The sequence below is a fragment of the Loxodonta africana genome, chromosome 8, assembly GCF_030014295.1.
Source record: "Loxodonta africana isolate mLoxAfr1 chromosome 8, mLoxAfr1.hap2, whole genome shotgun sequence".
Lineage (NCBI taxonomy): Eukaryota > Metazoa > Chordata > Mammalia > Proboscidea > Elephantidae > Loxodonta > Loxodonta africana.
Window position 1 is genome coordinate 44,136,879 of NC_087349.1, and position 20,461 is coordinate 44,157,339.

At 38.7% G+C, this 20,461-nt stretch overlaps 1 protein-coding gene across 8 annotated transcripts in view; it reads left to right on the top strand.

The window, feature by feature from the left end:
- The window catches only part of SRPK2 (SRSF protein kinase 2), a 274,393-nt gene that overhangs the window by 132,185 nt on the left and 121,747 nt on the right, over positions 1-20,461 (top strand). For 4 of the 8 annotated variants that reach the window (XM_064289875.1, XM_064289878.1, XM_064289876.1 and 1 more), the window contains exon 2: positions 13,187-13,364. The exons of the other annotated variants lie outside the window; for them this stretch is intronic. In XM_064289875.1, coding sequence (XP_064145945.1) covers positions 13,201-13,364 — 164 coding nt within the window. In that variant the 5' untranslated portion in view covers positions 13,187-13,200. The remainder of the gene's footprint in view (positions 1-13,186; positions 13,365-20,461) is intronic. 8 annotated transcript variants of the gene reach the window in all.

Sequence of the window (20,461 nt, forward strand, 5' to 3'; positions counted from 1 at the left end):
TCTCTGTTGCCTTTTCCAACCCCCAGTTTACCTCTCTTGGCTTTGTTTCTCTACTTACAGTATAAGTGTATTTGAGATGAATATTTTTCTAAATGGTGTGCTGAGATGACACAGTAGCTAGATTGTGTTGCCTTCCCTCCACTCAGTCTGTACATTGTTTTTATGTAATGTTCAGTAATATTTTTATTGAAGATTGCAGATGCATACAGGAAAATGCACAGATCATACGTGAACTGCTCGAGTAATTTTTATACCTTTCTGTAACCAGGACCCAGATCAAGAATCCCGGTGCATTGATAGCACCCTAGAAGCAATCCTGGTGCTTGTTCTCAGTCACTAGCGCCCCTTACCTGCACCAAGCGTATACTCACTATCATACTTCTAACATTAAATGAGTTGTGTTTGTTCCCCCCCCCATTGTTACAGCTTTATTGAGGTATAATTTACGTACAATTAACTACACATATTTAAGGAGTAAAATTTGTTGAGTTCTGATATATGTGCATACCTGTGAAAACATCGAAATCAAGATAATTAACATATCCACTACCTCCAAATGTTTCCTTGGGCTTCTTCATAGAATCCCTCCAAGCCCTTATTATCCCCAGGCAAAAACTGATAATGATTTCTGTCACTAAAAATTAGCTTGCATTTAAAAAAATTATGTAAATGGAATCATACAGTTTATACTTTTCTTGGTTGGGCTGCTTTCACTCAGTGTTATTATTTTGAAATTTATTCATGTTCTTATGTGCCCCAATGTATCTCCTGTTTTTAATTGGTGAGTTGTATTCTACTGTGTAAATATATCGGTTCATTTACCCCGTCACCTTTTGGTGGAAATTTGGGTTTTTCCCAACTTTTGGCTATTACAGATCAAGGTGCTATGAACATTCATATGTTTAAGTCTTTGGACATTTGCTTTCATTTTTCCTGGGTAAATACCTAGGAATAGAAAGATTGGATCATGTGATAGGTATATGTTTAACTTTTGAAGAAACTGACAAACTAGTTTTCCAAAGCAGTTGTACCATTTTACATTCTCACTAGTAGCATATGAGAGTTCGAGTTGGCGCCACATCTTTGTCAGTACTTGATAGGAAAGTCTTGTTAATTTTAGCCATGTTAGTGCCTTTGTGTGCTTTTTAATTTACATTTTTATCATGGCTAATGATTTTGAATATCTTTTCATTTGCTTATTTGCCGCCTGTATACATCTTTTGATGAAGTGTCTGTTCAGGTATTTTCCCCATTTAAAAAAATGGGACTGTTTATTGTCTTACTATTGAGTTGTAAGGGTTCCTTTTAAATCTAGTGTGAGGTCATCTGACTTTTCCTTCCCTTTCTTTTCCCATTTTCCATTCCATTCCGCTTTCATAACTATCTTTTGAACGGTAAAAGTTTTTTAATATTATGAAATCCAATTTTTTTTGATTTTTTTTTTTTTAATGTATGTGTGTATGTGTGTTGTACTTAAGAAAGTGTTGCCAGGGTCACTAAGATTTTCTTCTGGGAGCTTTGTAGTTTTAGCTCTTAACATTTAGGCTTGTGATCTATTTTGAATCTTTTTAGCATATAGTGTAAGGTTAAAAAAAAAATTATTTTTCTTGGCATATGGCGATCCAATTGTTGTACCTGCTTTTGAACACTATATAAATAGAAACCCTCTGTGTACTCTTTTGGGTCTGGCTTCTTTCTCCTAACATAAGCTCTGTGAGATTCATCCATGTTGTGTTAGTTGTAGTTCATTCAGTCTCATTGCTGTATGGTATTCCATTGTATAATATGCCTCAATTTATCCATGCTACTGTGATGAGCTTTTTGGATGTTTGCAGTTTTTGACTATTAGTAATATTGCTGCTATGAGTATACATGTCATTTTGGTGAATGCATACATTGCTATCTGTTGAGTATGTTTCTAGGAGTGCAATTGCTGAACTTAGTGATATTGCCAGTTTTTCAAAGTGAAATGTACCATTTTACACTCCTACCAGCTGAGCTCTACTTCCTCACCAGCCTGGTACTATGCATTCTTTCTTCCTTCCTTGCTTTTTTTTCTAGCATTCTGGTGGCTATACCAGTGTCACCCAAAGTTTGAACCATTTTGAGGAGGTTTAGAAGCAGAAGATTGGGCTGTTTCTGAGTATTGACTTTCATGAAGGAGAGCAGAATTAGAAGTTTAAGACCAAATATGGACCAGAGGGTGTAGTCATTTGAGGCACCACTTTCCCACTGACTGATCCTGATTTTCCACTGTCTTTTCATGAGTCTTGTAGGCCATGGGGGAGGTAGGTAGTGGTGGTTTAGTGGTAGAATTCCTGCTGTCATTGGAGGCTTGTGTGTTGCTCTGGTGCTCAACGGGTCTCAGTGAAGATGACAGAGTAGAAGAAGGGGTCTGGTGATCTGCTTCTGAAAATCAGCCCATGAAAACCCCGTGGATCACAGCGGTCCCATCTGCAGCCCAGTAGTGTTTTATTCCATTGTACATAGGGTTGCCAGGAACTGGGGCCAACCTGATGACAGCTAACAATAGTGTGGTAGGCCACAGACTTGGTTTCAGTAGCAAAACCATTTCTTTACTTAAGCTTTTTTGGAGCCTATCATGTATACCATACAAAGGAAATGGTTTTTTTTTTGGAAATGGGGAAGTATATCAGAGCCTCAGTTACTGATGCTCAACTACCCCACCCTTGGTGGCCCTTCCATAGAGCTCGAATCCTCTTTACTTTAAAACCTTTGAGATAGGTAGGCCACCCTAGGTCTGACCAAGAAATCATGGCATTTATGGTACAATCTAAAGTGCAAAATTTTAGATTATTTCTAGTCTTTAAATTTCTAAGGCATATACCTTAAGAAAATGAAAGTATAGTGTTAATCTTTTAATTTGTGGTAATAAACTACAATTATCTGAGTTTCCTTTATATTGGCCACTATCAGGTCTAGAGGCCTAGGTCTAGAGGCAGTAGTTTCTAAGTTGTTTGTCACCAATTTAAACTTTGATTCTGTCTGTTTCCTGATTCCTCTCTGCAGGAAATCTTTCAAAACACAAATTTGATCAGGTAGGTCACTCTACTTTTAAAATCCTTCTCCTGTCTTCCTGTTAGGCCTATAGGACCTACACTGCCTGGTTCTTTCTTATCTTCCTCTCCAGACACATCTAATACTACTGTTAACTCCCCTTTGGCCATGTCCCCCGTGTTTTGTATTCCCCTCCCTCCCCTCACAAGGAAGCCCTACCTAGGTCAGATTACTCCTGTTATAAGCTCTTACAGAACCTTGCACCTCTCCTTTGTATCATTTTTCACAGCTGCTATTTGACAGCAGGGAATATTGATGACAGTTGCTCTGCTTACTGGTTTACTTACTGTTGACCCCAGCTTATGATCTTAATATAGAAGTGCTTTCGTCACTAGATATTTTTATTGTGTATTTACAGTTCATACATTATGAACTTAGTGGGAAGATTTTTTTGGTGTAGAGGATCACATATCGTCTATTTCTCTATGATATTGGTGTAGAATAATAAGTGACAGTCCTGCTAATATATGTTAACTCTCAGTAACGTGTCAGCGTTACAAGTCTTAGGTTTTTCTGTCCCCATAGAATTCATTTATTATTGTATATATATTTTTGGAAACCCTGGTGGCGCAGTGGTTAAGTGCTTCGGCTGCTAACCAAAGGGTTGGCAGTTTAAATCCGCAAGGCGCTCCTTGGAAACTCTATGGGGCAGTTCTACTCTGTCCTATAGGGCCGCTATGAGTTGAAATCGACTTGACGGCACTGGGTTTGGTTTGTATATATATTTTACTTATGTTTTAATGTAAAGTGGAAATTAAAGTAAATCCGAACACTTCCCATCTCTGTGCTAAAGCAGCAACATTAAACCATAGGCATTTATTTCCCAAGTGTCAGTATTTTGGACATCACCTTGGTGCTTTTTATTATATCTGTATTTCACCTGTTCTGTTATTTACTTAATATAATGCTTTTTAAAACTTAGTTATCTTTATAAAGAAATCTTTGTGTCTTTACTAGAAATGGAGAAACAGTATCATTTGCCTTTAAAAAAATTACTGTTAAATCTTGTCTAGATTCTGTTGCTGATAATGGCTTAAGCCTGAGCCACATGCTCCCTCTTTGTTTACAAGGGCAATTAAATTAGCAGGTATCTTAAAGGGGCTTGAAGCCGTGGTAGGGCTGCAGTTAAGAACTCAGGCTGCTAACCAGAAGGTCAGCAGTTTGAATCCACCAGCCACTCTTTCGAAGCACTGTGGGGCAGTTAATACTCTGTCCTATGGGGTCGCTAAGAATTGAAACTGATTTGATGGCAACGGGTTTGGTTTTAGGCATTAAAGGGGTTTGAATTCCTAGCACCAAAGTAAGACTAGCCCTTTGTTGTACTCACCTAGATTGAAAGAAGTTTGGAAAAAGAGTAACTTTCTCAGTGTGTAATCCAAAGCATCACGTAAGATCATTTGCATACCAGAAGTGACATTTCCTCTCCCCTTTGTACTGTGCCCCCACCACATACTCTCCAAACTGGTAGATTATGATGAGTTGATCAGGGAATTTCTGAACAAACATGAGTAGCTATTAATAATAACAACGTCAAGAAAAAAAAAAAAGAACTCTATTATTATCAACCATACTTTCGATTCCCTTTGCATTAGAATCCTTTATGTGCCAGAGGCTGGGAGAAATTAAGATCAGTGTTAGAACACTACACTTGTTCATTTGTTATCCATCCATCCATCCAACGTTTACGAACAGCTGCTGTGCGCTAGCCACTCAGTAATTTGGAAATCAAGGAGTAGAAAACACAACACAAAAGACTTCGATCTGCACAGAAGAGTATAGCATTGATGGGTGGCTTGCCCCTGTCATATAGTGGTCCATTTCTTTGGGTATGTTGTGCTGAGCACTGTATCATGGATGACACTATAGTGGTGGCTCTTGGCACTCCTTAAAAGAGTTTCAAATAACCAAAGATTGTGTCTCTGGGGACCGTTATATTTCAAAAGCAGAGCTGTGGGGAAGGAGTTAGAAACACAGTTGCCTACAAAGGCCCCTGTAAGTGAGTGAAAGCTGGATGGGCACTGGGGAAAACTGGAGACTACAGCCCCATCTAAAGAGGCTACTGCTGCTAAGCTTTTGCTGATGCTGCCTGCCATGTGGGAATACAGGCTGAGTGTTGCCAGCTCTTGTGCTTTTTTGGGAGAAGTTGAAAATTCCGGATTTTTGTGTCAAACTTTTCAATTTAAAATGATGGCTCAATTTTTAAAAAATAGGTAGTCCTTGACTTATGATGGGGTTCTGTTCTGAGAATTCTTTCATAAGTCAGTTCTGATGTAAGTCGAATACCTTTTTTAGTTTTCATTATTATGCCTTTTATTATTAGTATCTTTATAAACCCAATCTTTGAACATCTGTCAGTGAACATCTGAGAATGATAATATCAGCAAATTGCTCGCTGCAACATTGTATGTAGTACAGATTACTAATGATAAGGTGTACCCTCCCTCCCCCGCAAAAAACAAACAAAAAAACACAGAAGGTCCTAAGTGTGGTTTGTTGTAACTCCACTCCAGTTCATCCCAAGTCAGTGGCTACCTATAAAACAAAACGGAAACTTTTGCTAGCATTAACAAGAGTTTCTATCAGCCAGATTTAGCTGATGGTAAATATTTTTCTTCTGTGCTGTAGCACACTGATTGACAGTTTGTGAGCCACAGACCTGTGCAGACTTATTGCAAGAGATCTTCAAATCCTTTTGAGTATCAAGTGTTAGCTGTAGATGGAGGGCATGCAAGTAAAACTGTTGTTATGGTGAGGGCCGTGTCTCTGGATTTTTCTTACATTTACAACCTGTAAAACCACTGATGATCACTGCTCTAATGTCCACACACTAAAATACCAATGTCAGCTATAAAATGCCAGCTGTTTGGAGTAGAAAGCCTCCCCCAAAAGATAAGCATTTCTCAGACAGAGTAATCATTATGCTTACTTATTTATTCCACTAATACTTATTAGTCGCCCACTCTGGAATAGCTTAAATTTTTATAAATAATCTGACGATTACAGAGGTTAGAACAACATTGTTTTTGTACAACTGCCATCTTACCCCATTTATCTTTTCCCTTTGTTCACCTATGTCCCTCCTCCCAAAAAATATTTCCAGACTAGTTAGAAGAGTACCTACAATGCAAAAAAAAAAAAAAAAAAGGTCAGAGAAAGCGCAGGTTGAGGGCAAAAGTTACGATGGAGATAGATACCCAGAATTGTGGGCCACATTTGCTGTACAGCTACTCAAAGTGATGAACAGATTTGGATTTTAAGTTCCTTAGCGGCCAAAACAGGAAAAAAATTAACATTCTTCTTACTGTTGATAAGAAAAATAATAATAATAATAGTTTCTGCGGGAGAACTAAACCTTTTCCTCTAACTTATTAGTATTTTAGTATTTTTCATTTGTTTACTGTGCTTTAAATAGAAGCTTACCGTTCAAGTCAGTTTTTCATGCAAAAGCTTATGTACACATTGTTACATGACCCTATTTGCTCTCCCTATAACGTGACAGCACACTCCTCCTCCCCACCCTGTACTTCCTGTGTCCTTTCGACCAGGCCCTGTTCCAATCTGCCTTCTCATCTTGCCTCTGGAGAGGAGCTGCCCACATAGTCTCATGTGTCTACCACATGTGTCACCAGTATCATTTTACATCTTATAGTCCAGTCTAATCTTTGTCTGAAGAGTTGGCTTTGGGAATGGTTTTAGTTTTGGGCAAATGCAGAGTCTGGGGGCTATGTCCTCTGGGGTCCCTCCAGTCTCAGTCAGACTGGTAAGTCTGGTCTTTTCACTAGAATTTGAGTTTTGCATCTCACTTTTCTCCTGCTCCTTCAGGGAATCTCTGTTGTGTTCTCTGTCAGGGCAGTCATCAGTGGTAGCGGGGCACCATCTAGTTCTTCCAGTCTCAGGCTGATGGAGTCTCTGGTTTATGTGGTCCTTTCTGTCTTCATTTTTCTTTGCTCCAGGTGGGTTGAGACCAGTTGAGGCATCTTAGATGGCTGCTCGCTAGCTTTTAAGACCCCAGACGCCACTCACCGAAGTGGGATACAGAACATTTTCTTAATAATACATTGTTATGCCAGTTGACCTAGGTGTTCCCTGAAGCCTTGTTCCTCTGTCCCTCGAAGTATTTGGTTGTATTTAGGAAACTTACTAGCTTTTGGGTTAGTTCAGTTGTGCTGACTTCCCCTATATTGTGTGTTGTCCTTCCCTTCACCTAAAATAATTCTTGTCTACTGGTTAGTGAATCCCACCCTTGTAACCATCAAAGAATGTTTTCTTCTGTGTTTAAACCTTTCCTTGAGTTGGTATAATAGTGGTCTCCTACAATATTTGTCCTTTTGCAGCTAATTTCATTCAGCATAATGCCTTCCAGATTCCTCCATGTTATGAGATGTTTGATGGAGTCGTCATTGTTCTTTATTGTTGCGTAGTATTCCATTGTGTGAATACACCATAATGTGTTTATCCATTCATCTGTTGAGGGGCACCTTGGTTGTTTCTTTTTACTATTGTAAACAGTGCTGAAGTGAACATGGGCGTGCACATATCTATTCGTGTGACCACTCTTAGTTCTCTAGGATATATTACAAGGAGTAGGATTGCCGGATTGTGTTGTTGTTGTTAGGTGCCATCGAGTCGGTTCTGACTCACAGCGACCCTGTGCACAACAGAATGAAACGCTGCCCGGCCCTGGACCATCCTCACAATCGCTGCTATGCTTGAGCTCATTGTTGCAGCCACTGTGTCGATCCACCTCCTTGAGGGTCTTCCTCTTTTCAGCTGACCCTGTACTCTGCCAAGCATAATGTCCTTCTCTAGGGACTGATCCCTCCTGACAACATACATGTCCAAAGTATGTAAAACGCAGTCTCGCCATCCTTGCCTCTAAGGAGCATTCTGGCCACACTTCTTCCAAGACAGATTTGTTCATTCTTTTGGCAGTCCATGGTATATTCAATATTCTTCGCCAACAGCACAATTCAAAGGCATCAGTTTTTCTTCGGTCTTCCTTATTATTGTCAAGATTTCACATGCATATGATGCGACTGAAACTACCATAGCTTGGGTCAGGTGCACCTTAGTCTTCAAGGTGACATCTTTGCTCTTCAGCACTTTTAAGAGCTTTGCAGCAGATTTGCCCAATGCAACGCGTCTTTTGATTTCTTGACTGCTGCTTCCATGGCTGTTGATTGTGGATCCAAGTAAAATGAAATCCTTGACAACTTCAGTCTTTTCTCCGTTTATCATGATGTTGCTCATTGGTCCAGTTGTGAGGATTTTTGTTTTCTTTATGTTGAGGTGCAACACATACTGAAGACTGTGGTCTTTGATCTTCATTAGTAAGTGCTTAAAGTCCTCTTCAGTTTCAGAAAGCAAGGTTGTGTCATCTGCATTAACGCAGGTTGTTAATGAGTATTCCTCCAGTCCTGATGCCCCGTTCTTCATATAGTCCAGCTTCTCGGATTATTTGCTCAGCATACAGATTGAATAGGTATGGTGAAAGAATACGAGCATGATGCACAACTTTCCTGACTTTAAACCCTTCAGTATCCCCTTGTTCTGTCTGAACAACTGCCTCTTGATCTATGTAAAGGTTCCTCATGAGCACAATTAAGTGTTCTGGAATTCCAGTTCTTTGCAATGTTATCCATAATTTGTTATGATCCACACAGTCAAATGCCTTCGCGTAGTAAATAAAACACAGGTAAACATCCTTCTGGTATTCTCTGCTTTCAGCCAGGATCCATCTGACATCAACAACTCATAGCGACACTATAGGACAGAGTAGAACTGCCCCATAGAGGTTCCAAGGAGCGCCTGGTGGATTTGAAGTGCCGACCCTTTGGTTAGCGGCCATAGCACTTAACCACTATGCCACCAGGGTTTCCTTTTTCAAGTATAGATGACATTAAATAATATGTTCGACAGTGCTGACTTATCAGTTCCTCTGCTCTTTACCTCTTTCCTGAGATAGAGAAAGCCAAATGTTACCCTGATACCTCCTGTTTTTCACCAGGAATACGTAAGTGAATATGAAGTCAGTAAATCAACTCTTAACCAAACTTAAGACTTGCAGTAGTTTCTTGTATTCAATCAAGCATTTATGAAATGCCTAAGGTGTACATAGTATGCCATTGATTAAATATTAGCAGTTAGTGAGATAGTGAGAAACAAATTTGGATATTCTCTTTATGCTTTGTTAGTTACAGATGAGTTGGTTCTAACTCGTGGCATCCCATGTACAATAAAGTGAAATGTTGCCTCGTTCTGTACCATCTTCACAATCATTGGTCTGCCAGTCCATTGTTGCAGCCACTATGTATTTGGGATGCCTTACAAACTAGGGGAGCCCTGGTGGCACTTTGGTTAAGTGGCTGCGAACCAAAAAGTTGGTAGTTCAAATCTATCAACTACTCTTTGGAAACGCTATGGGGCAGTTCTGCTCTGTCTTGTTGGGGCAGTATGAATTGGAATTGACTCGATGGCAAGTTTTTTTCCCCCCAACCAAGGAGGCTCATGTTCCAGCACTGTATCGAGCAGTATTCTTTTGTGTTTTTACTGGCTAGTTTTGGGAAGTATATCGTCAGGCATTTCTTCCTAGTATGGAAGTTCCGCTGAAACCTATCCACTATGTGTGACCATGCTGGTATTTAAAATACTGGTGGTGTAGTGTCCAGCATCATAGCAATAGGCAAGCTACTACAGTATGACAAACTGACAGTTGGGTGATGGTCTTTTTATGCTAGTGAATCTTAATTTCATAAGGGATTTGAAGAAGTTATGTGATCCAAGCTTCTCAACTGGACTGATGACCAAATTTTCAACACAGATGTTTAGTTTACCTTTGTTAATTTGTTTTTAAGACTTAAGATTTGTAGGTATTAATATTCTCCTTCCTTGTTAAATCAGGGCCTTGTGGATGTTCAATAATGGATTTTACTTTATTGCAAGATTTAATCACTTTGGTTTTTAAGGTTTTCATTTTGCCAAAATGCATTTCCTGGTGAAATCTGAATCCATTTTTTTGTTTGGTACTCCACACAGACTCAGAACAAGAGGCATCTAAAATTCCTACTCCTCAGATTAGTATAGTGTTCCAGGCCGAGGAAAGAGCATGTGAGAAGTTATGGTAAAACGAACCTTCGAGGTGCCATTTGGGAACTGCAGTTACATAAGGCTGGGGGAAAGTATGGAGTGTTGGGAGCCACGGGAAACTAGGTGAGAGGGGTATGTTGGGCCCTGTGGCAAACTATGCAGTGGTAGTAAGGTCTTTGAACTTTATGCTGAAGTTGATCAAGAGCCTTTGAAAGGTTTTAGCCTTTTTTTTTTGCCATTAAAAAATATATATACGTGAGCTTCCATGTGTGTAAAGTAGGGTCTTTTAAGAAAGTCCGAAGAAATGCAGTTTTTCCCTCTAGAATAGAAGGTTGCAGGATATTCTGTAGACTTTGTGCCAAGATGTAATTTATCTTGTCTGGAAATGGGTGGAAAAATGATGGCAACTTTCACCATTTGCGTGTTAGATGGCAGTTGAATTCCTTGACACTGGGGAGTATTAAACATTGAAATGGATTAGCAAGAAAGGCTATGAAATTAATTTGCCTACAAGACTTTAAAAAAAAGAGGGTTTTTTTGGATAGGCAGAGGTGTACCTTTTCCTTTCTAAAGCTAGGTGGCTGGGCTGTTGTATGTCATGTATTTATTTCTCTGTTATCGATGGTTAGGATGATTATAGGATCCCTGACATATAAAGTTAATAATTTAAAATGTTTGCCACAGTATATCCGGTCAGCAGTTTGTGACAGAAGTCTTTGCTTAATAGATATTTAAGTACTGTGTCTATAAATTGTTTAGCTGTCTAGTATACTTTCTGCAGTGATGGATATTTCTATAATATAAACATGGCTGTTGAGCGTTTGAAATGTGTCTTGCATGACTAAATTTTAAATTTTATTTAATTTGAATTTTTAAAAATCCACACGATTTTATTTTTGGATGTGAATGCCAGTTAGAAAAGACTTGTTTGTTTTATTCTTTCTCTTTCCTAACTTGGACCTCTGTTCCAATTTCTTATCCTTTTGCCCATTTTATCTTAACATTATTCTCTGTGATATGGTTTATTTCCTTTACTTCAAATTAGTAATTTAAAGGATATTACATTCCCTAGTTTTTGTCCTTTGATAAAGCTGTTATGAGTTGTTTTCTTAGGAGATATTTAGATATTTCTTAGGGGGTATCCTCTTTTAAAGGAGAAAGAATATTTAATCATCTGCAGTCACACCATTTACCGAATCTTGAGCCCTCTTTTTAGTGATCTGCTACCTTAAAACGGAGTCTATTAAGGCAAAAGCCATTTATTTTCTTAAATGCTTGGTTTTAAAGGGAAAAATAAAGTGGTACAGACAAATTTCCAAGTCTGTTAAAAGATAAGGAGAAATAGATAAATTATAGTTTATTATACGTAAAACACATGCACATTCACACACATTTTAGCTTGAGTTTTTCTTTGCCATTCTGTTTTAGCCAAAATTCTGATTTGACATTCTTGTCCCTTTCCCTTGCCATTTTTTTCCTGGTGAAGTTTATGAATGAATATTAAAGTACTCTTCAGACCCATAGTGAAAAAAGGGCATCCTTTTCATAGGACAAGGATAATCCTTAGCCTTCAGAAGGAGCCTCAGTCTAAGCAGTCCTGGGAAAGGCTTACATTTAACTTGTGTTAAGTATTACTGCACTATATTCATTTATAGAAAAGGAAGTCTGACGGGATTACGTCAGCATAGATTTGTGAAAGAATTTTTTTGGTTCATTGAAATACTTAAATAACCAAATCTTTTTCATTTTCTTAAGAAATGAAAAATTCTTACCTTCTTTCTCATGGAGCATTTGTCAGTCATAATTTGAATGTCTGTGGCACTGGGGTTGGGCGTTTGAATAGGTGAAAGACTTCTGTAGAGCAATCCTTGGTTGCCTGTGATATAAACACTTTGTTACATGTGATTTTCCCCTTATTTTAGGATTATCCCATTTTGGGGGGCTTTTATACTTGAAGGAAGAGTATGCCTTGATGCATTTATTGCTGAGGTATATACTGCTTCAATTAAAACACGTAGGTGCAAATATTTACTTCATAGTAAACAAATGAAGAAATTGTGTTTGTGTGTAATAAACTCTGTAGTGTCCATTCTATCCTCTAGCCTTGTAGCCTGGAGACTGGCTTCTGCTCCTGCTGCTGTGCCTGCAGCTTAGGCTCTGCTTGGCAGCCCGCCTGGCACCTCGAGAAAAATACACTTATTCCCTGGCTTGCCCGGAGTTGTTACAAAAAATTTAACAGCTGATGACAAAAATGGAGCTGATCATCATAGTAGTAAAAGTTACCTGCTATTCAATTACCTGTTTAAAGGAATCATAGATTTTATGGGGAGCATTAAAAGCCTTTGAACTTGTTTATGGAAATGCTGTTTGATGAATGCAAAACAAGCATTTTTTCAAGAAATTTCTTTAAATTTAATGTTTTAAAAGAGGGTTTACTGAAGTTAACTTTTTCAAAAGGCGAGACTCTTGTCTAGCTCTATGACGTAATTTGGTTCCTTTTGTAGTTTTAAAAAATTCCCATTAAGAGTTCAATGACATCACACTTTACGACTGTAAGGTAAAAACCGTATGTCACCAAATGTGAAATTATCGCATTGTGAATGACGTAGCTTCCCCAGTAAGTTCACCACAGCCAGTCTTTTCTCTAGTGATGTAAAGCATCAGTTTTTCTTATTTTGCGCTTATTACATCTAAGAGCATTTGGTACATAAAATTGGGTTTTTTTTTTGGTTTTTAAACGCTAGAATAACATTTAGCTCAAAAGATGCTTGTGCTTCAAGAGGCATATGTGTAAGAGGAACTTATGTGAAGACACTGAAAGTTTACATGTTACGTCTCATGTTCATTCCAGGTCATACACTTATTGACAGGAATGTTAGGTGGGACAGTCTATCAAAATTATTGTTTTTCTTCTAACTTTAATACATTCACCATTCTTGAGGGATAAAGTGCATTTATGAGTGATTCAACTCATTTTTAGTAACTACTCAAAAGCATTTAACTGTTGCTTAATTTTGACCAGGCACACATGGAGTGATGAATAGGGAAAAACAAAACAAAAACAGAAGACAACAACATCATAGCCAGAAGGGGATTTGGAGATCCAGTTCATCCTCCACCCTTGTTTTATACGTGAGAATAACTGATGCCCAAAATGAAGTGATTTGTCTGAGGTTCCAGATAGGATTCTTAATAAACCGGTAACTTTTAATTATTTGAAATTAAGATATTTAGAGCCTTGGAACGTTGTATAAAGGAATTAGTTTCACCAGTTTCGTTTCTCTCCTTTAAGAAAACAAGAATGGTTATTTTTAATTATCTTAGTACTATTCTTTTAGCTCTGCTCTAGACAGAACATAGGAATAATAAATGGCTTTTGTTTTACAGAGCGTTCACTTGCCCATTATTAGTTTAGTTCTTAAAATAACCCTTGTGGCTGTGTAGTATAGATTGTTCTATTCCCATTCTATAGGTAAGGAAAACCAGCTCAGCAAGTTTACAACTTAGCGTTACCTGCCAGTTGGTGGTAGTGCTACTCTCAGGCCAGGTTTTGGAGCTCCAAAGCCCAGTGCCTCAGAGTACATGGTCTGAATAACAATATGTTGTTTTTATGTATTAGATATTCTAAGCCAGATTGCATGTATATAATAAGAGCATTTACTCATCAGGTATTTCTCTAGTAACTTCAGTTGTGCTCCTTGGAAACTCTGGGGGGCAGTTCTACTCTGTCCTATAGGGTCGCTGTGAGTTGAAATTGACTCAGTGGCAGTGGGTTAGGTTAGGTTACTCTCTTCTTACTCTAAGTGGATTTTAATAATTTTTATTGCGCTTTAAGTGAAAGTTTACAAATCAAGTCAGTCTGTCACATATAAGCTTATATACACCTTACTGCATACTCCTACTTACTCTCCCCCAGTGAGTCAGCCCGCTCCCTCCTCCCAGTCTCTCCTTTCGTAATGATTTTGCCAGTTTCTAACCCTCTCTACCCTCCTATCTCCCCTCCAGACAGGAGATGCCAACACAGTCTCAAGTATCCACCTGATACAAGTAGCTTACTCTTCGTCAGCATCTCTCTCCTACCTATTGTCCAGTCCCTTCCATGTCTGATGAGTTGTCTAAGGGAATGGTTCCTGTCCTGTGCCAACAGGAGGTTTGGGGACCATGATCGCCAGGATTCCTCTAGTCTCAGTCAGACCATTAAGTCTGGTCTTTTTATGAGAATTTGGGGTCTGCATCCCAGTGTTCTCCTGCTCCCTCAGGGGTTCTCTGTTGTGCTCTCCCTGTCAGGGCAGTCATCGGTTGTGGCTGGGAACCATCTAGTTCTTCTGGTCTCAGGATGATGTAAGTCTCTGGTTCATGTGGCCCTTTCTGTCTCTTGGGCTCATAGTTATCGTGTGACCTTGGTGTTCTTCATTCTCCTTTGATCCAGGTGGGTTGAGACCAATTGATGCATCTTAGATGGCTGCTTGTTAGCATTTAAGACCCCAGACACCTCTAAGTGGATTTTTAACCCTAAGTCTTTTCTTTGTAAAGAGAACTATGCATTTTCTTAGACAAGGGGACCAGTGTTTAAGTACAAATGTGACTCTGACTCTTTAGGATCACTGATTTGTTTCCTTTAACTACCAAAACCAAACCAAATTACTGCCGTTGAATCAATTCCAACTCATAACGAGCGACCCTACAGGACAGAGAGAACTGCCCGCAGATTTTCCAAGGCTGTAAATCTCTTACAGAGGCAGACTACCACGTTTTTCTCCTGCATTCCTTTAACTAGTAGCATCCTTTTCAGGTGATGGGCAAAAAGGTCATCAATGCAGTCAATTCAGATACCAGGAATTAAACTTCATCGTTTTAATTGCTGTTTAATTCATTTTGTTAGACACCATTAAATTGCCATGATATTATATTTTGTTCAGTTAATAGTTGAACTTTGAACAATAAAATGAAATGTCAACGAAGGTTTAATTTTTTTTTGTGTGTGTGTGGCATTTAGGTGATTCTTATAGCTGTGTAGGCATTATGGCACTAGGCAGTCAGTGAAACACATAAAGATTTTAAGATCATCCTCATTGACTCATTCTCCACCTCCTCCTTCATTATGCCTGACATTCACTGAGTGCTGAGCCCTTTCCAAGCACCTTTTAAGTTAGTCCTCACAGCAGTATTACCATCATCTGTTACAGATGAAGAAAAACTGAGGCTTGTAGATAACTTACCTGAAGTTTAAAAAGTGCTTCCTTTTACAACACAGAATTTATTAGTACCTCATCTAAAAAGAAAAAAATAGCTAATGACAGGGGAAAAGAAATTGGAGATATTAAATACAAGAAAAGTTGGTTAACATGTAGCATAATGCAGTAGTTATGAGCCAATGGAGACATGGTTTTGATTCCCAGTTGATATGGTATGAGTCCTCCATTTTTCTCTACAAAATATTGAATTTTGAATACCCTTAGGAAGTTTTAGAGCACTTCAGTATAACTAGGACCCAAAACTCACTGCCATGTATCTTAATGCTATTTGATTCTTGAAGCATTTGAGCTAACGAACCTTCACGGAAGGGAAAAGCTTCCTTTATCTGGAAACGTCATTCATCAGGACAGTTCACTCATGGAATCCAACATGGTGGTTATTATTTTGGACAATTCTGGGGAATTGGAAGATTCCTGTTACTAACTGGCAACCTATTGAAATTGGTAAAATTTATTACCCAAAATATTTGGCACTGAAATACATAGATAGGCTGTAATACAAAAGGCTTCTGTCTTTGATTAGTGAATAAGTTGGGGTAGAAGATGAACTAAAAGCTGTCCTTCTCACTTTTGTTGGTTCCTCCTTTTGTACAATAGTTGGCAGTTCCTCAGAGGCTCTGTCCTGGGTCTATTTCTCTTCTTGTCTGCATTCTCTGAAGATGATCTCATCTGTTTCCATGGTGTCGAATACCGTCTGCATGCTGGTGACTCCCAGCTCTCCTTTCTGAGCTACAGAGGTATATGTCCAGCTGCCTACTTTATATTATTACCTAAATATCTCATTGATATCTCAAATATAACAGGTGGCAATCCAAACTCATCTTGTTTAATCCTTCCTGACCGTGCTGGTAGGTAGGTTATATGGCCAGTCTGTGCTGCATTCACTTTTCCCTCTTGTAAAATGTTGCAGGAGGGAGGGAGAGAGAATACATAACCCTTTTGGTTTATGGTTGCCCTCAGGGACTCTGAGGTCAATGAGAAAAATTATCCTGTATGTAACCTGCCTTTGTGGGTTTAAATGACCGTCATAAATAGCTTTTGAAGAAAGCAGAAGGCAACAGGCAGATTTGTGAGAGGCCTATGCAAGGATAGGGGGACATTCCCTAATCTTAGCCCAGCATATAGTAAGGATTTTTGCTGATGTGTATATGTAACCTTGAAGCTTTTTAATTAGCAGCAGCTGCTGGAGCCATTATCATCTCTCCGCCAGGCTTCTTCCATGTGTTACTTCTTAATTGCCAGGCTCTACAATTGTGGGGTCATCTGGCTTTACCCTCTTCTTCTGCCTCTGGAGATGGCCCTTCTGTCTCTAAAACTTTGTCAGTCTGCTCATTTTAATTTTAAAAAGTGAACTTTTATAACTTTCCCTAGACCTGAAAGCCTTCAAGTTACTTTATCTGCTTATTTCCCCCAACAGTTGACGTCTAGTTGCTCACTAACTTCCTACTGATTTCTTTGCAGAAATCCATCCGCTTCCACGTTCAGCCCTTCCCCACCTCTGGCCTCAAATGCTGCTCAGTCTATCTCCTGACTGCCATTAGCCTCTTCCTTGCCTGCCCTTTGCACCATTTCCAGGATTACATTCCTGAAAAAGATCATTAGTTTAAGAAGGCCTTTCACAGTCTGGTGTTCGTCTCCTGTAGTATTTACTCTTCGCTAAAGCCACATGGAAGTTCTTGCTGACCTGCCATCCTTGGTCATTTCACCCTTTCATATATAATCTTCTCTCTGCCTGGACCTCATCGTGAGCATCCCTTTCCTCCAGGCTCCCCCCACCCTCCACCCTGGTTCTCCAGCACACCGTTTCAAGAAACAGGGCCTGTCACATCACTGGACTATGCGGCCCATATAGTATACACAAATGTTCATTTGAATAAAGGTGTTTTTTTTTTTCTTTCTAAGAAAAATACGTGATTTACTTTCTGTCAGGAAGTGCTGGGCAGTATCCTCTTGTTTTACTCCCATCTGAAAACCTTTGTTGACTGTTTCTTATAACAATGTTACCCAACCTTGCTGTTCTCAGAAACCTTAAAGAATTTCCGTAGTTTGCACAGGGGTCTCCAGCTAGTATAATGGATTTTTTCTTGTTAGCAGAAGTGAACGTGCCTGGAAAAGTCTCCTGACAGACTGGGTCTGGACCCTGCCAGCATTTTAGTGCGATGGTTTCTTACCGGCAGTACTCTTTCCTTCTAGAAATACATGCCTGACATCTGCATTGCTTGTGTGCCACAGACCTTGGAGGCCCACAATGGTGTTTGTCCAGGGCATAACCAGTTAAGTAATGGACTTAGCTCAGATTACCTCGTCGTCTAGTGCTGTTTGTCTTCCGTCTTAATGTTGCTAACAGGTGGAATGCTAGGCCATACTCCGTGGGTTGGACTGATAAAATTTTGTACATACCTATTTTCGCTTTAAATTTAGGTAATCTGCTGAACTACAGATAATTAATATGTTATGATTTAGAGATAAGATAATCTTTGTAACTGAAATGTTTAGTTTTGTACCTTTCTTTAAATTCAGAATTTATTAAAATTCTCTACTTTGTTCACAGTCCTGGAATAATCATTTATTATTTAAGGTTATTTTGAAAATGACTTCAGGTTTTAATCTTGCCAACTTTGTGCCTGTCTCAGGTTCCTTAACTGTAATACGACTCATCTAGATTTAGGAAATTAAGACTAAAATATAAAGATGCGTAGGCTCCTTGAGTCTTAGCCACAACTTTTATCAGAAGAATTTTAAAAAAGTAGAATCATGTTTGAAGTATGACTTCCTTGGTGAGCTTTAGGCCGTTGCCAGTTTCTGATCTCGTATTCATACTCAGTTTATAGCTGTGAAGCAGCAGGTCACTCTTGAACGCTGGAGATTTGACTTGCCTGAAGACGCATTTGTGAGCCCAGTTGGCTCTTCATTTGGCTACTGGAGACCAGCCCAGATCCTCTCTTGAGTAGATGTGAGCTAAAAATAGATGATTCATTTTGGGTTGGCAAGGCACAAGCCTTGGATTGCTTTCTGTGGTTTGTTTCAGATTGGACTTTTTGTATGTGCCCGTGTGTACGTCTTTTTGTATACAGTAGAACCTAATAATGGTTACTTTGATTTACTTACTATGGGTATCTGGTCCCTTCAGCCCCCAACCCTCCCAGCCTCTTTCTCAAAAGCAGGTAGAAGGAAGAGGGGATGTATTCATTACATAAGTTAAAGCTTTAAAGCGGAAGGGTCCTTTGAGATCATGTTGTTAAAATCTTTTAATTTTATAGATGAAATAGCAGTTCTGCAACGGTTGCCGACCATCAGACAGGTAATAATGGCACAAGATGAAAATGAAGGTGGGAAATATTTAATTTTTCATTTTGAAGACATACCAAAACCTGATCTTTAACTTGGACTAAGGCTATCGGGTTCTTACTGGGAATACGGCTGTCAGGTAGAGTGTGACAGACTGTGACAATGGCCCCGATTACCTGTTCTTGGGAGGAAGATTTCCTTCTAATAGCTTTCAGTTTTTATGTGTCAGAGAGGTGTGGTAGAGGGAGTGACTGGTAATAGTGTAAATCTGTGAGCGTGCAAGCGGGTGGGTGGTAACTGAAGTTGGCTAGTTTTGCCAGGGAGATCATGGGAGTGTGTCAAAGAAGGAAGAGGAAAGTTCAGTGGCAGTGGGAGATCTGTCTGACTTTATCTTTTTCCTGCACAGAATCATTGCTTCCTATAAAGGAAATGATTAACTTGAGATAATAAAGTTATAGAATTGTAGAGCTGGAGGTAGATATGATGATACACTGGAAAGAACATATAGGTTTTAGAGCCACGGATCAGAAATTAAATTCTGGCATGGTATTTAACCTCTTTAAGTCTTAGTTTTCCTGATCTTTAAAAAAACATGATAATGCCCATCTCATGGGCCGTGGGGATTTAAGGAGATAATTTTAAGGATATAAAGTGGGTGCTCAAGAGGTAGTAGGTAGTATTGTTTTATGAAAGGAACATGGCATAGAGGAATGATCACATGGCTTGGGGTCAGGGCAGATTTCTGTATTTGCCACCGTATATCTTTGTTAACCTTCTCTGGGTCCCTGTTTTTCTATCCATATAAAGCAGATATAATAATACATACCAGTTGGGTAATTTTGAGATTTAACCGAGATAACGTACCTGAAGATAAGTATTCAGTAAATGGTCCAGGAGCATGTGGATGCTTCAGAAAAGGAACGTTCAAATTCAGTCTGGAAGTCCTGTTATTTACCTCGATATGTCACCATCTAGTTGTGGTATCAAAATTAGAGTTCTTTAGAAAGAGATTACAAAAGAACTTAACACCTCTTTGTTACCTTACAATCCGTTTTTTTAAAAAGTATGTTTTTGTTCTATGCTTGCACTTAGAGTTCTTCCATCTTTTTGCCTTTAAAACCTTCCCTTTGCTAAGTTGGTTCTTCAACATTCTTTAAAAGCCAAAATAACACAAACAAAAAATGACATTAATAAAAATAAAGCATTGAATGCTGTGAACTGGAATAGTGTACTGCCAAAGGTTACTTTAATTAGGCATTTTAAACAAGAGTACTAGCTAAATATTTTCGTGTGTAGCAATTAAAGGTCTACAACGAATCAAGAGCATATTTAAAAATCAGTACATAAAAAAACGTATTTAAAAAATGGCAATTTGAAAGCAATAGTCTTTTCTCATTGCCCAATAATTCTTCTAGTCTTAGGTTCAAAGGGCAGTTCATCCCATACTTTATGAAACTATGAACAATCTGTGTTTATTTAGCCTTTTACAATTTTTAATTTTTCATAATTTATGATTAAGATTTATATGTAGAGAACATTATAAACAAGACAATGTGATTTCTCTACCTTTTCTGGGCAGTTAATGAAATGTTTTCTTTAGACTCCAGTCCTATAATGTATGTTTATTCCACAGTGCTTCCAGAGAAAATGAATATTTTAACATCATTCTGCAAAAGGATAAAAATAACTTCATAGAAAATTTACTTTTGACCTGTTTATCATGCCCATGGATTCGATCTAGAGATTGAAATTAT